This window comes from Myotis nattereri, assembly GCF_964212035.1.
Source record: "Myotis nattereri genome assembly, chromosome: 5".
In the NCBI taxonomy this organism is placed as follows: domain Eukaryota; kingdom Metazoa; phylum Chordata; class Mammalia; order Chiroptera; family Vespertilionidae; genus Myotis; species Myotis nattereri.
Genome location: NC_138080.1, coordinates 29,440,598 through 29,455,111, shown reverse-complemented (window position 1 = coordinate 29,455,111; position 14,514 = coordinate 29,440,598). Strand labels below are relative to the sequence as shown.

The 14,514-nt window shown below is 56.5% G+C and overlaps 1 protein-coding gene across 1 annotated transcript; it reads left to right on the top strand.

The window, feature by feature from the left end:
* Nucleotides 1–1,754: 1,754 nt before the first annotated feature.
* Nucleotides 1,755–14,037, top strand: TNFAIP8L1 (TNF alpha induced protein 8 like 1). The gene is made up of 2 exons (XM_081092520.1): nucleotides 1,755–1,846; nucleotides 11,582–14,037. The coding sequence occupies exon 2, from the start codon at nucleotides 11,587–11,589 to the stop codon at nucleotides 12,145–12,147; it is 561 nt and encodes a 186-aa protein (XP_080948646.1). The 5' UTR covers nucleotides 1,755–1,846; nucleotides 11,582–11,586; the 3' UTR covers nucleotides 12,148–14,037.
* The last annotated feature ends 477 nt before the right edge of the window (nucleotides 14,038–14,514 follow it).

Below are 14,514 nucleotides of genomic sequence, written 5' to 3'. Positions count from 1 at the left end.
GCACGCCCCCTACTGGGGATCGAGCTGGAAACCCAGGCATGTACTCTTGATCAAAATTGAACTCAGGACCCTTCATTCTGCAGGCCGTGGCTCTATCCACTGAGCCAAACCAGCCAGGGCAGAACCTGCATTTTTTATTTATCATCTTATTTGTGGCCCTGTAGGCTTTATTATCCTCATGTCACAGACATGGAAAATGGAGGCTCGAAGAGATGAACACTTGGAGGCAGATATTGACAAAGCTGGGACTGAACCCACCTCAGCCACACACCACACCTGCTCATGCCCAGCAGCACCCATCGAAACAACCTGCTGTGGGTTGATGAGGTGCTAACATGGCTCCCTCTGCCTCTGTGACCCCCATTAGCTACCCTGATCCATTTTGTAATTTGGGGCTCAGGGACATGAAGAGATGGATTTAGGTCTTAACCAGGGGCCAATCTGACCCCCAGGGAACGCTTGGCAATGACTGGAGACATTTTTGTTTGCCACAACTTGGGGGGAAGGGGCTACCTTGGCACTGAGTGGTGGAAGCCAGCGATGCTGCTCAGCATTCCACAGTGCACATGGTGCCCCCCCCCTCGCCCCCCGGCCCCCAGGAATTACCGCCCCAAATGTCAGGAGTGCCTAGGATGAGACAGCCTGGCTTAGAGAGAGAGGGGGACCTAGCCGGGGGTGAGGAGAGGTAGGACAAGCAGTCCTAGGTTTGAAATCGCATCCCTGCCACTGGTGCCTGCGTGTCCTCGGGCCGTTCATTCCCCTCTCTGGGCCTCAGTTTCCCCCTCCAAAACGGAATAAAGAAACATTTCATTTATTTGTGCCATAGTTCCCTGTCCCCCACCCCCCACCGTGCAGGACAGGACTAGGCACTCAACAAACATTTGTTATGGGGCCTGCCAGGCCGCCCCTGGCTCCAGCTGCAACTGGGCCCTGGGTTGGGGCTGCAGAGAGGAAACAGGAGCAAGGGAGCTGGGAGCCGCTCCAGGGCCCAGTTCCCAGGACTCACAGCTGCATCCTCGCGGCGGGTGGGGGGCGGGTGGAGGGGATGCCCAGCTGGCCCTGCCGCCCCACCTGCTGGCGGCCAGGAGGCTCCTTCCCAGGGAAGTTGAGGCTGGCTCTGGGGGTCCCCTGGTGGGATCTCCAGGGCCTGTCCACCCAGCCACTGCCCAAACCTCACCGGAGAGTTTATGAGCAACCCGGGACGATCGATCTTCAGTCCTGGGTCAGAGTCAGCCCGTCTCGGGGTACTGGAATCTGCATTTTTAAGGGGCTCCCAGGTGATTCTGATGTAAAGGGTTCCCTGGTTGTACTTTAAGAAACAAGCCTTTACCCAAATTCCTGTTACCCAGGTGGGTAAACTGAGTCCCGGAGGGAGGAGGGGTCCTGTCCAGAACTGCACGGTTGATGTTTTTCTCTTTGGCTCTGAGCCTTCCTCTCCCCCGGGTCTCTTTGTTTTTGACTCTGTCCCCTTCCTCCCTTTTCTTCCGACGGCCCCGGTCCGGGGCGCCCCCAGCATCCGGCCGGTTTCGCGATTCCGGAGGAATCCCCCGACCGCCTGGCCCGGCCCCTAGCCCCGCCCCCGCGGCGCTGACCTGCTTCCATTGGCTTTTTCGTACGCCGCCCGCACTGCTATTGGCTGAGCCCTTGCCCTTGGCCCATCCCCCTCCGAGAGGGCGGGAGCAGGGCGGGGGCGGGGCCCGGCGAGGGGCCCGGCGACCCGAGGGCTAGAGCTTCCCGCCCCACCCGCTGGGTGAACCAGCGCGAGTTCCGCGGCGGGCGCATCGGCCCTCGGAGGCGGCGGGACCGGATCCCGGCTGTCGGATCCACGACGGGCCCCGAAGAGCAGGTGAGAGCGCGATGCCGGGCGCATTCCCGGGGCTGCCTGGCCGCCCTCCGTCTCTCCCGCCACGTCGTGCCCCTGCAAAGCCCGCTGCCCCATCCGCCTGTACTCCTCCTGCCTGGGTCTCCCTCTCCCTCTCCCGTGGTCTCGGACCCTCTTCTGCTGCAGGGCTAGGGGAAGGCACAGTGGGTCTGAACTGCCCCCACGGGCATAGAGAGCCCCCCCACCCGCCAGGGGACTCTGATGGACTCTACTCCTTCCACCTGGCGCCAGGTGCGGGGGCCAGATCCCAGGCTGCTGGAGAGCCAGGCCCAGGCCCACACCCGCCCCTAGGAGCTCCCTGGTGGCCTGAAGCCTTGGCCTCAGTTTTGCCAGCTGTGAACTGGGACGGTCACCCGCTGAGGTAATTGGCAGGTGAGCTGACCCAGATCTGCCGGCTTCACGGCCTCCTCTCTCCTGGGGCCCCTCCGGGAGCAGGGCAGCCCCGGGTGTACACAGGTCTCCCGGGTTACCTCCCGAGCAGTCTGAGCCCAGCTGGAGGCGGTGAAGGCCCTGAAGGGCTGCAGATGGGCGAGAGCAGTTGTGCAAGTGGTTGGGGAGTTCGGATCTTGGGATCTGACAAACCTGCTTCCCACTCCGCCACTCACAGATGACTTGGTGCTCCCAGGCTCAGCTTCCTGTCTGTGTAATGGCAGGCGCTGCGTGCTGCCTCCAGGATTAAATGCAGGAATGTGAGTCTCCATGTCCTCAGGCACTTCCCTTCCCTTCTCTGGGCCTCAGTTTCCCCCTCCAAAATGGAATAGAGAGGCCTTTCTCCTGGCCCTCACATCCTCCCACTTTCCCTCTCCCTAGCTGTCCAGGCACACAGCCTCCGCATTCACACCCAGGCATCGTCTTGCCTCAGGGCCTGTGTACACGCTGTTTCCCCCGCCACCATGCCAGGCCCACAATGTCAATTTTAAAACATAACAAGTTGCCTAGATGGGCTGGGCCAAGGGCTGGGCACCTGGGCGGGGTGGAGGAGGGCCGGCCCAGGGACTCGGTACCTATGGAAACCATAACAAAGAGCTGCGGCCCGGGCCACACAGACACCTGGGCTGTGCTTCTGGCACTTGGCAGGCTCCGTGCCCGGGGACAACGGCGGTCGGTGGTGGGTGAGTGCCCAGCCTGTGGGGGTCTTGAATCCCATTCTGATGGGGAGCAGGCAGGGGGTCCCTAAGAGAAGACATTAGGCAGGTGCAGATTTGAGGCCCCATGGTGTCGCCTCCTGCTGCCTCCTGCCATGTAGCCCTGGGTGTGTCGGGGCCCCGGAGCCTCCATTTCCTCCTCTGAGGCCCCGGCAGGTGAGGGGCCTTTTGGCTGCTTGGTGGTCTAAGGAGGTGGATGAAGGAGGCCTCAGCGTCTCTGTCTGTCAGATGTGGCCACAAGACAGTGCCCAGGAAAAACCAGCTGTTGGCATGGAAACAGCCACACTTAGAGGCAGATGCTGACCAATAACTCATGCTGGTCTGGGTTCAGCCCCAGGTGTGATCCACCGAGCGCTGGTAGGACGAGGCCCAGCGCCACAGCATACACACCTTCTTTGGGATGCCCCTACACCCCTCCCTGAGACGACCTCCCCTGGAATCCCGCCCTCCTGAGCTTCCATGGGGGGAACCACAGGCTGAGTCCTTGAGATCGTGGAAGGCCTTGTCCTCCAGTGCGGTGGTGGTGGTTGGGAGCATCCACCTGGGGGAGCCCCCCTCCAGAGAGGCTGCTGCTGTGCTACCACGGAACCTTGGGATAATTCTGTCTCTGGGTCTCAGTTTTCCAGGCTGAACAGCGGGGCCCAGGAATGAGATCTCTATGACCCTCTGAGAGGTCATGTATTCATTCAACAAACAGATTCTGAGCACCTACTGTGAGCCAAGCTTCAGGGTTGGAAGACATGTACTTTCAGCCAGAAAAAGCGTTACACTTAGTTGTAACTGCATGAAGATAATGGGGAGTCAGATGGATGGGGAAGTTGGTTTAAATGGGGGTTCGGAGGGGGCCTCCTGAGGAGGCGGCATTTGATCTAAGCCCTGAATGACAAGGAAGAAACAGCTACTGGAGACCTGGGGGGAAGGGCGTTCCAGGCAGAGGGCACAGACCCAGCAATGGCCCTAGGGCAGGACCTTGCCTGGTGTGTGGAGTAACAGGGAGGAAGCCTGTTGGGGCAGAGTGAGCTGGGGAGGAGGAGGAGGAGGAGGAGGAGGAGGAAGAAGAGGAGGAGGAGGAGGAGGAGGAGGAGGAGGAGGAGGAGGAGGCGGCGGCGGGGGCTAGGGCCCCACTTAGGTGTTTACTGGCGCCCTCTGATGGCTGCTTCAGGGAGGGCAGCATGGGGCCAGGGGACCAGGGATGAGGCCTGGGGTGGGTGAGAATGGGGTGAAGCCAGAACTCATTTAGGAGCTGCACCCACTTTCCTTCCCTGTGACCCTGAAGCATCCACTTAGCCCCGGCCGGTCCTGTGCTCCTTGCATGGGTTTGGCAGTGGTCTTCCAACTTTCCTGTTTGGCCTCCAGACCCTTCCTTCGGTAGAAATCTGACCACAGTTGAAAGTGTCCTGGCTTTCACTGCAGCCCGGCAGGTGGCCAGACCCTGCTTGTCCTTGGGGTGGCCCCCAAGGGCTCTAGGAAACCCAGTTTGATAACCACCGGTGTCTCCCCAACCTCAGACGGGCAGACTCCCCTTTCCCTTTGGCCATATTTAAAGTGAGCACTGACCAAGCAGTGTGAGCGATGGTTGATAAAGGGCTCCTGAAGCGGGAGCCTGATGTTGTGTGGGAACAAGGTCTGTGGCCACAGTGGGCGGGGGGGGGGGAGGGGCCCTGAGGCCATCCTTGGCCGTTGCAGCCGGGACAGAGAGGAGAGAAGGAGTGGCTGGTGTGCATCAATTATTGACACCCTTTGTGTGGGGCATGAAGAATTCATGGGGCGGGGCAGGCTGCCCGTGACGAGAGCCCCTTGCTGTATTTCCAGGAATTTTGCCATTTACTAAAAATGACAGACTCTGAACTTGGGGTTAATGACGTTGTATTAGAAATAAGGTATGGGACGTTAGGTAGCCACGAGAAGGAGTGAAGCACTCGACACTCACTGCAGTGTGCATGGACCTTGCACGCATGATGCTCAGTGAGAGCAGCCAGACCCAGAGGGCCACACAGCGTGCGATCCGTTTATGTGGAATGTCCAGGACAGCAGATCCAGAGACAGGAAGTGGGCCTGTGGTTGCCTGGGGTAGAAGAAGAGGGCGGTGGGGGGTGACTCCCAGGAATAGTGGGAGTTGGAGTGTCCAACATGGGAACGGGGACAAAGGTCGGGGTCCAAACCTGAAACGGGGTTGGCAGAGAGCAAAAGTCCGAAGCCTGGACCAGGCTCCAGTGTTTGGGGGAAGCATGTGGGGGGCAGGGCAGGAGTAACAGAGCCGCTGGGCGTCTGGAGGGAAAGCTGCCCCTAGGGGCAGGGGCTTGTGGAGCCACTGTGGCCTGTGAGGGGTTGTGAATGGGCCTGTGGCCTGGTGTTCCTCTAACAGCCGGACAGGTCCCGCCCCAGGACCGGTGTACAGGCCGCTCGCTCTGCCTGGCTCAACCGTCCCCCAGACCTTGTCCCTTCAGTCCCAGCTCCAGGGGCGCCACCTCAGAAAGGCCTTCCCGACAACCCCAGCCCATGTCACCTGCCTGTTCCTGTCACTTCCCCCGCTGCCCCCACGGCCCTGAAATTATCCTGTTTATTTCCATGTGCATTGATTTCTGGCCCTCCTCCCAGTGTGGGCGACCTCTCTTAGGGGGCCATTCTGGAAATTTGGAAAACTCTTTTTTTTTTTTTTTTTTTGCTTCTGATAATGGCAGGATGTTCTAGTGTTTGGGGGCGGGGACCAGGGATACTAGGTGTCCAGCCACGCTCAGGGCAGCCTCGGCCTCCACTTCCTAATGTCCTGCCGAAAACAAGCTGATGCGTGGGGGTGGTTATTTTGCACCATTTTAATATTCAGTGAATATTCCTGGGTAAATTGAAGGGAGATGGAACTCTTTTGGGAGGCATTTATAACTATACTAGAGGCCTGGTGCATGGATTTGTGCATTGGTGGGGTCCCTCGGCCTGGCCTGTGACTCTCCAACATCCCCCGAGGGGTCCTGGATTGCAAGAGGGTGCAGGCCAGGCCTAGGGACCCCACTGGTGCACGATCGGGGCTGGGGAGGGACCGCAGGAGGGCTCCAGGGCATGTCCAGTCTGTCTCACCCAGTCCCAATTGACCAGACCCCAACACCAAGCTAACCTACTGGTCGGAGTGTCTGCTCCCTGGTGGTCAGTGAGCATCATAGCAACCAGTTGAACAAACAGTCGGACACTTAGCATATTAGGCTTTTATTATATAGGACTAGAGGCCCGGTGCTCGACATTCGTGCACTAGAGGAGGGCGGGGTCCCTCAGCCCGGCCTGTGCCCTCTTGCAGTCCGGGACACCTCAGGTGGACATCTTTAGCACTGCCGCGGAGGCAGGAGAGGTTCCCGCCACCACCGCTGCACTCGCCAGCCGTGAGTCCAGCTCAGGGCTTCTGCCTGGGTGGCGCTCCCCCTGTGGGAGCGCACTGACCACCAGGGGCCAGCTCCTGTGTTGAGCATCTGTCCCCTGGTGGTCAGTGTGCATCGTAGCAACCGGTTGTTCCGCCGTTGGGTCTATTTGCATATTCACCTTTTATTATATAGGATGTTCACCATATGGGCAAACCTCTGATAGATTTGCTCCATCCTTGAGTGCAGTGAGCTTGAGCTTTTAAGGAGGGAAATTCTTTTTAATCAAACATGTCTCACCCTGGCCAGGTAACTCAGTTGATTAGAAAGTCATCCCAATATGCCAAGGTTTCGGGTTCGATCCCCAGCAGGGCACATACAGGAATCAATCAATAATGCATAAATAGCCCTGACCGGTTTGGCTCAGTGGATTGAGCGTTGGCCTGCGGACTGGAGGGTCCCGGATTTGATTCCAGTCAAGGGCATGTACCTTGGTTGCGGGCACATCCCCAGTGGGAGATGTGCAGGAGGCAGGTGATTGATGTTTCTCTCTCATCGATGTTTCTAGCTCTCTCTCTCCTTTCCTCTCTGTGAAAAATCAATGAAATATATATTAAAAAGAATAATGCATAAATAAGTAGAACAACAGATTTCTCTCTTCCTTTTTCTCTTTCTCTAAAATCAATTAAAAAACAAACAGACATGTCCCGAGGACCTACTGAGTGCCTGTCAGTGTGAAAGTGTTTTACAACTCTTGTGGCATTATCTTACTTTCTGTTTGTATTACAGTTTGGGCCAGATCCTACTTTTAAATTCATTTAGCATTGTAAAAAACGAGCTATAAAATATAAATAGGCCCTAACTGGTTTGGCTCAGTGGATAGAGTGTCGGCCTGCGGACTGAGGGGTCCCAGGTTTGATTCCGGTCAAGGGCATGTACCTTGGTTGCGGGCACAACCCCAGTAGGGGGTGTGCAGGAGGCAGCTGATCGATGTTTCTAACTCTCTATCTCTCTCCCTTCCTCTCTGTAAAAAATCAATAAAATATATATAATATATATATATATATAAATAAAAATAGTGAGGGGCTTAAAGATATAGGTATATACACTTAATAGAAGGTGCTCCACTTGATGAGATATAAACTCACCATTTTAAAGTATTCAAATTCCAGAACATTCCACCACCCCTGAAAGAAGCCCTGTCTCCATCAGCAGCCAGTCCTCACCCCCGCCTCCAGCCCCTGGCACCCGCTTCCTGTCCCTGCGGGTGTGCCTGTCCTGGGCATGTCACAGAAATGGATCACACACTGGGAGGCCTTTTGGGTCTGGCCTCTCTCGCTGAGCGCCATGTGTTCAAGGCCCACCCGTGGTAGCTTCAGTGCTCCGCTCCTTTTCACGGCCGAGTGGTATTCCCGTGTGCGGCTCACATTTTGTGTACTCATTTGCTGATGGTCACTGGGGGTTTGCTTTTGGGCCACATGACTTGTGCTGCTCTGAACATGTGTGTGTGAGTTTTGGTGTGGACGTGTGTTTTCGTTTGGGGGAGCGGACGTTGTGAGTGGAGTTGCTGGGTCATGCAGTAACTGTGCTTGAGGAACTGCCAGAACTGTTTTCCCAGCAGCTGCGCCGTTTTCCATTTTTCATACCTTCCGTGCGTGTGAGGGTTCGTTTCTCCACAGCCTCACCAGCACCTCATACTGCCTTTCATTGTTAATCCTCACCCAAGGATATTTTTCCTTTGATTTTTAAAAATATATATTTTTATTGATTTCAGAGAAGAAGGGAAAGAGGGAGAGAGAGAGAGAGAAACATCAATAATGAGAGAGAATCATTGATCGGCTGCCTCCTGCACGTCCCCTACTGGGGACAGAGCTCACAACCAGGACATGTGCCATGGCCGGGAATTGAACCACGACCTCCTAGTTCATAGGTCATCGTTCAACCACTGAGCCATGCTTTTCCATTGATTTTTAGAGAGAGTAGAAGGCAGGTAGGGAGGTAGGAGGAAGTGAGGAGGAAGGAAAGAAGGAAGGAAGGAGAGAGTGTGAGAGTGAAAGAGAAAGAGTGGTGTGTGAGAGACGTGAGAGAGATACACCGATTGGTTGCCTCCTGCACATGCCCTGATGGGGGCGGGGGGGCTGGGTATCGAACCTGCAACCTGGACACATCCCTTGACTGGAAATTGAACCTGTGACCCTCTGGTGCTTGGGCCAGTGATCTAAGCACTGAGCCACCGGCCAGGGTGATGTTGTCTTTTTTCTAAGAGCCGTCCTGGTGGGCGTGAAGTGATAGATCATAGTGGCCAAGGATGTGGACCACCTTTTCAGCTGCTTATTGGCCAGTTGTGTATCTTCTTTGGAGAAATGTTAGATATTCTTTATTTAAATATAATTCACAGACCATAAAGTTCATCTTTTATTTTTTTTATTTTTTAAATATATTTTATTGATTTTTTACAGAGAGGAAGGGAGAGATAGAGAGTTAGAAACATCGATGGGAGAGAACCATCGATCAGCTGCCTCCTGCACATCTCCCACTGGGGATGTGCCCGCAACCCAGGTACATGCCCTTGACCAGAATCGAACCCGGGACCCCTCAGTCCGCAGGCCGACGCTCTATCCACTGAGCCAAACCGGTTTCGGCAAAGTTCATCTTTTAAAGTGTACACTTCGCTGGCTGGTTTTTAGTGCAGCCATCTGACTCAGAGACGTTCTATATGCGTACGGCCCCAGATTGAACAGAACAGGAAGCGCCCCAGACGCCATGCCCTCGGTCCTGCAGATGGTGGCCTGTTTCACCATCTGCTCATTTTACTTTTAAACGGGTGGGCAGAGGTAGCTGATAGTGCTGCGGAGTCCGTTTCAGGGGAGAACGGGAGCGCCCAAAGGATTTTGTAAGAAGGAATTGGCCTGGGGTCTAGAGTGTCGGGATCCCCAGCAGAGCAGGGACCAGATCTCTTTTTGTCATCGGTGTCTTCCCAGTGCCTGGTACACAGTTGGTGCTCCATAAATGCTCATTGAGCAGCTGAATGAATGTTCTGGCACAGCCTCTAAGACGTTAGTGGGCTTTTCTGGCTTGTAATGACAGTGGGGTTCTGGCATTTGGTGGCCCCCGAACCTCGGGGCCGTTCCTGGAAAGACCCTGACTCAGAAGGGCTGGTGTGGTGCAGCCTGGCCACCTCCTGGCTTGTTCTCCCTCCGACCTGTGAGCACAGCAGGCAGGAAGGAAGGCCAGGGTTTATTTTGATCCATGACCTGCTGCCCGCCACCCCCCCCCCCCCCCCCCCCCCCCCCGTTGTTTGCAGTGTTTCTGGCAGAACAATGAGTCCGGGAGGAGGGCTGGGCCTGCAGCTGGGCTGGCCCAGGTGTGGCGGATCTGAGACTGGCTGGAGGGGCTAGAAGTGTGGAGGCTGGGGAGGGAGGCTGCAGCTGCCTCCCTCCCACCCCTTTTCTTTCTGGCTTGGGGAGGGGTGCTGCGGGGGCCCAGGTCCTTTCTAAAGACTGCAAATAGGCCCAGCTCTCCTCTAGAACCAGCACGCCTCACCTCAGGACCTCCAGATGGGAAGGTCAAGGCCAGAGAGGCCCTGCCTGGGCTCACACAGCAACCAAAATAGGCAGAAGGAGCTGGGCTCCAGGGCCCTTGGGGTCCAGAGCCTGGGCCTCATCCCTGGACTCAGAGAAAGTTCCTCTCTGAACCTCAGTTTGTCCGTCTGTAAACTGGGGAGATTAGACCCAGGCCTTGGGAGTGCTCTCTCATTCCAGTGTTTGCAGTCATCCTTTCCTGATTCATTCCACAAACACGGCCACCTGCTATGTACCGGGCCCTGGGCTGGCCACTGGAGACGCGCTGTGATCCACCCCTGCACGTGCCACTGGGTCAGCGAGGCGGACATGGAACCACGGTCTCGGGGCCACAGTGGAGGATGCTCAGGGCGTCGTGGGAGCCAAGGGGCCCCTGGCCCAGCCTGGGACCTCTGGGAAGGCTTCCAGGAGTGGGTGACGGTGATGCTGAGACTTGAAGGATGAGCAGGAGTGTATAGAACGAGTAAAGGGAATGGGATAGAATGTTCTAGAGAAACTGGTGGGAGGGCATCTGGGAGGCGTAGGTACTTGTGCCCAGTGGCCAGTCTGATGCCGCCGCTGTCAAAGAGGCCTTCTCATTCAGGTTGCTGGATGGCTTCGGGGTCCAGCCTCTTGCCCAGGGGACGGGCACAGCGGGTGGGCATTGGGGCTGGTCACAAGCTTCTGCTCCAGGGCAGAGTTAGTTCTTATCTTTATAAATGGGGAAACCGAGGCACAGGGCAGTTATGTCTCTTGAGGGCTGATTTTGTCATGGGGGACAGCTCCCGACCCCCCCAGGACTGGGGGTGACATGCGGTGTCAGCTGGGAACGGTGGAGGGGCTGACGAGCAGCGGCGCGGGGGGCGGGGGCACGGTGTTCCTGTGTGGCCTTGGGCAGTGGCTCGGCCTTGGTGCTTGCTTTTGCAGAATGGGCACCCTGCCCACTACCCGGTGGAATGACAAAATGGGCACATCTGCCGGCCAGGGCCTGCCACATGGTGCTGAGTCAGTGGTACCCTAGCTTTGGCCCCGGCCTGTGTAGCCCCGAGGTCTGGTGACTGGTGTGGGGGGCAGGGAAGGCTGCTCCAGGAATCCCTGTGCCCGCCCTAACCTCTGCGAGGGCGGCCAGGGGTTGGCCTTCTCCCTGGGTCTGAGCTCCCACAAAGACGGGCTTTGTAGGAGCCCTTGGGTGTGAGTGGGAGCCCACAGCACATTCCTGGTCTGGCCAGCCTGGGGCCAGGGTGGGGGTGGATTCTGACCAGGGCCTGGGGCTGGGGGTGGGTCTTGGGTTCCTCTTACTCACTCGGCAGATGTTTCTGGAATCTCCAAGGACACAGCGGGTAAGGAATCAGGCCCTTTGCCCCCACTGTGGCCTGGGGCGGGGCAGACCAGGGGGAGCAAAGCCCGGGGGAGCAGAGCAGAGATGGGGGAGCCTGGGGCGTGTGTGGCCCAGAGGAGGTGCCTCCCCTGGGTTTGACTGTTCGGGGATCGCTTTCTGGGGGAGGTGGTATCCAGGCTGAGCGGAGGGATGAGGCGACAAGGGGGCGAGGCCGTGCTGAGGGGCAGGGCATTGTGGGCTGTATAGGAGCCACCAGGAAAGGGGCAAGGCCCGGGGCCGGGGGAACTGATGCTGGGCCTCTTTCCCGGCAGGGCTAATGGACACCTTCAGCACCAAGAGCCTGGCCCTGCAGGCCCAGAAGAAGCTCCTGAGCAAGGTGGCGTCCAAGGCGACCGTGGCCGCGTTCATCGACGACACGAGCAGCGAAGTGCTGGACGAGCTGTACCGCGCCACCAAGGAGTTCACGCGCAGCCGCAAGGAGGCCCAGAAGGTGCTCAAGAACCTCATCAAGGTGGCGGTGAAGCTGGGCGTCCTGCTCCGCAGCGGCCAGCTGGGCGGGGAGGAGCTGGTGCTCCTGCAGCGCTTCCGCCAGAGGGCGCGCCGCCTGGCCATGACAGCCGTCAGCTTCCACCAGGTGGACTTCACCTTCGACCGGCGTGTGCTGGCCACCGCCCTCCTCGAGTGCCGCGATCTGCTGCACCAGGCCGTGGGCCCGCACCTGACCGCCAAGTCCCACGGCCGCATCAACCACGTCTTCGGCCACTTTGCCAACTGCGACTTCCTGGCCATGCTGTACGGGCCGGCCGAGCCCTACGTCTCCCACCTGCGCCGGATCTGTGAGGGGCTCACCAGGATGCTGGACGAGGACAGCATCTGACCCCGTCCTGCTGGGCCTGGGGATCGTGGGTTTGTAGTTTATGACCTCTGATCCCCAGTCTGATTCTAGCCAAACTCCCAGACAGATGACCTGCCCCCTTTCAGAGGTTGCTAAACGGTTTAAAGCAGCAGTTGTATGGACCGTTGTCACCTCTCCCACCTAGCCTCTCTGGAGAGAGGAATTCAGCGTGGAAACCGGCACAGCCTGCGAGGCCAGTGGCCTCCCCACGCACCTCGAGACCGCTCTCTGCTCAGGCCCACCTGTCCTGAACCGTGATAACCGATGGCACCCCTCAACTCACTGGATGCCATCTGACAGCTGGTGCTGCCCACTTCATGTTGTAACCTGGGCTTTCTAATTCCTTCAGAAAGGAGTCACACTGAACTGGGAGAAAGTAATGGGGTGAGCAGTGTCCCCCGCTTTGTGGAAGTTCTAACCCCCAGACTTGCGAGTGTGACCCACATTTGGAAAACAGGGTCGCTGCTGACATGATGGGTTAAGATCAGATCACGAGCGCACAGTGGGCCCTAACCCAGTGTGACCGGGACACTTACTTCTAAAAGGGAGAGATTTGAACGAGAGGAGAATGCCATGTGAAGGTGGAGCAGACATTGGAGGGAAGTGCTACAAAACAAGGAACACCCAGGGTGGCAGCAGCCCCAGCCCTGGGAGAGAGGCGTGGGACCGCCTGGCGGAAACCTGGACCTGAGACTTCTGGCCTCCATGACTGAGAGGAAACAAGCCTCTCCTTTCAGCCGCCCAGCCCAGGAGTGAGCACAGGGAGCCATGAAGGGGGCTGCAGGGTGCCGGTGGATGGGTGAGGACACCTCAAGTTGCTTGGGATCCCAGCTCTGACTCCCACGGGGGAGGGGACAGTGCATTCTCCATACCGGGCACAAGGAAAAAGACATCTGAGATGCAGGCACATTTTCCAATGATCATTTCATGTTTGAAAAGCAAACACACTAACAAATGTTTTTCAGACCTCAGAAAGCAAAGCTCACAAATCTTGGCTTTGGGGACACCCAAAAGATGCAGTGATTCTCAGCTCAGGGCACGGACAGATATGTGGGGTGTGGGAGTGCATTTGCACATTTTGTCAGCAGGGGGCATAGGTTGCAAAATGGCTACAGGTCAGGAAGGCTATTCTGGGTGCCCAAGGGAGATGGAGAATGACCTCCTGTGACTGTTTCACAGAACTGGGCCTACCTAGTTCCTTCAGGGCAAAGGTTGCAGACGGGAAGCCTGCAGGCTGCATTGGTGAGATGGGTTTGCTTGCCCCCAGCCTGCGTTTGAGCCATCTGGAATCTGTTGACAACATTTAAAACTGGGGAACTGCACGTGCCAATCCAGATTTGGAGTTTCACTCTAAACCTCGGCTAAGCCTGCATTGCCTGCTGGTGAAGCTGCATAGAGGTTGCCCCTCTCTGCTTTGCCACAGTCTCCACCTCTCCCTATTGCCTCTCCCTGGCCTGCTGTGCTGGCTGATAAGATTATGCCCCCAGATTCAGGTCAGCCTTTCTGTGGTTTGGTCTCTGCTTCCTTGAAGAAGCCAATGCCTTTCATCGGAGAGCCGGCCGTTCCTACCTCCTACGTCACCGCTCCAAGGCCAACTTTCCCACTTACCTCTCCAGTCAAGAGACAGAGCTTCATATTCAAGAGCAAACGCGCGTTTTGAGTAGCCTGAGAAGCCCCAGACGAAATTCTTTGCCCTCAGCTCTGCTGACTGAATTTATCAATATGCATAATGCTTGTACTTGTTCCTGGATGGGCTGTTCTGCCTCTTGACTCTTTATAAGTTTGGGATTTAATTTTGAAAAACCAAAGAGCACTACAGAACAATTTAAATAAAAGCACATGTCTTCCACTGACATTCTGTGAAACTGACTTGAATTGCTTGGTGCTGAGTTTTCTCCTTTCTTGGGGTTTTTGCCTTTTAAAAAACAATTTTTCTTGAGCCCTTCCTGGCTGGTGTGGCTCAGTTAGTTGGGGCATCGTCCCATGCACTGAAGGGTTGTGGGTTCAATTCTGGGTCAGGGCACATGCCTAGGTTGTGGGTTTGGTGCCTGGTTGGGGAGCATACGGGAGGCAACTGATCGCTGTTTCTCACATTCATGTCCCTCCACCCCTCCTTTCTTCCGAATCAATAGGCATGTCCTCGGGTGAGGATTGGAAGGGGAAAAAAATCTTTAAAAAATATTTTTTCGATTCCAGTTGACATACAATATTACATTAGTTTCAAGTGTACTGCATAGTGGTTAGACATGTATATAACTTATAGAGTGATCGCTCTGATAAGTCTAGTACTCACCTGGCACCATACACAGTTATTACAATATTATGACTATACTAGAGGCCCGATGCACA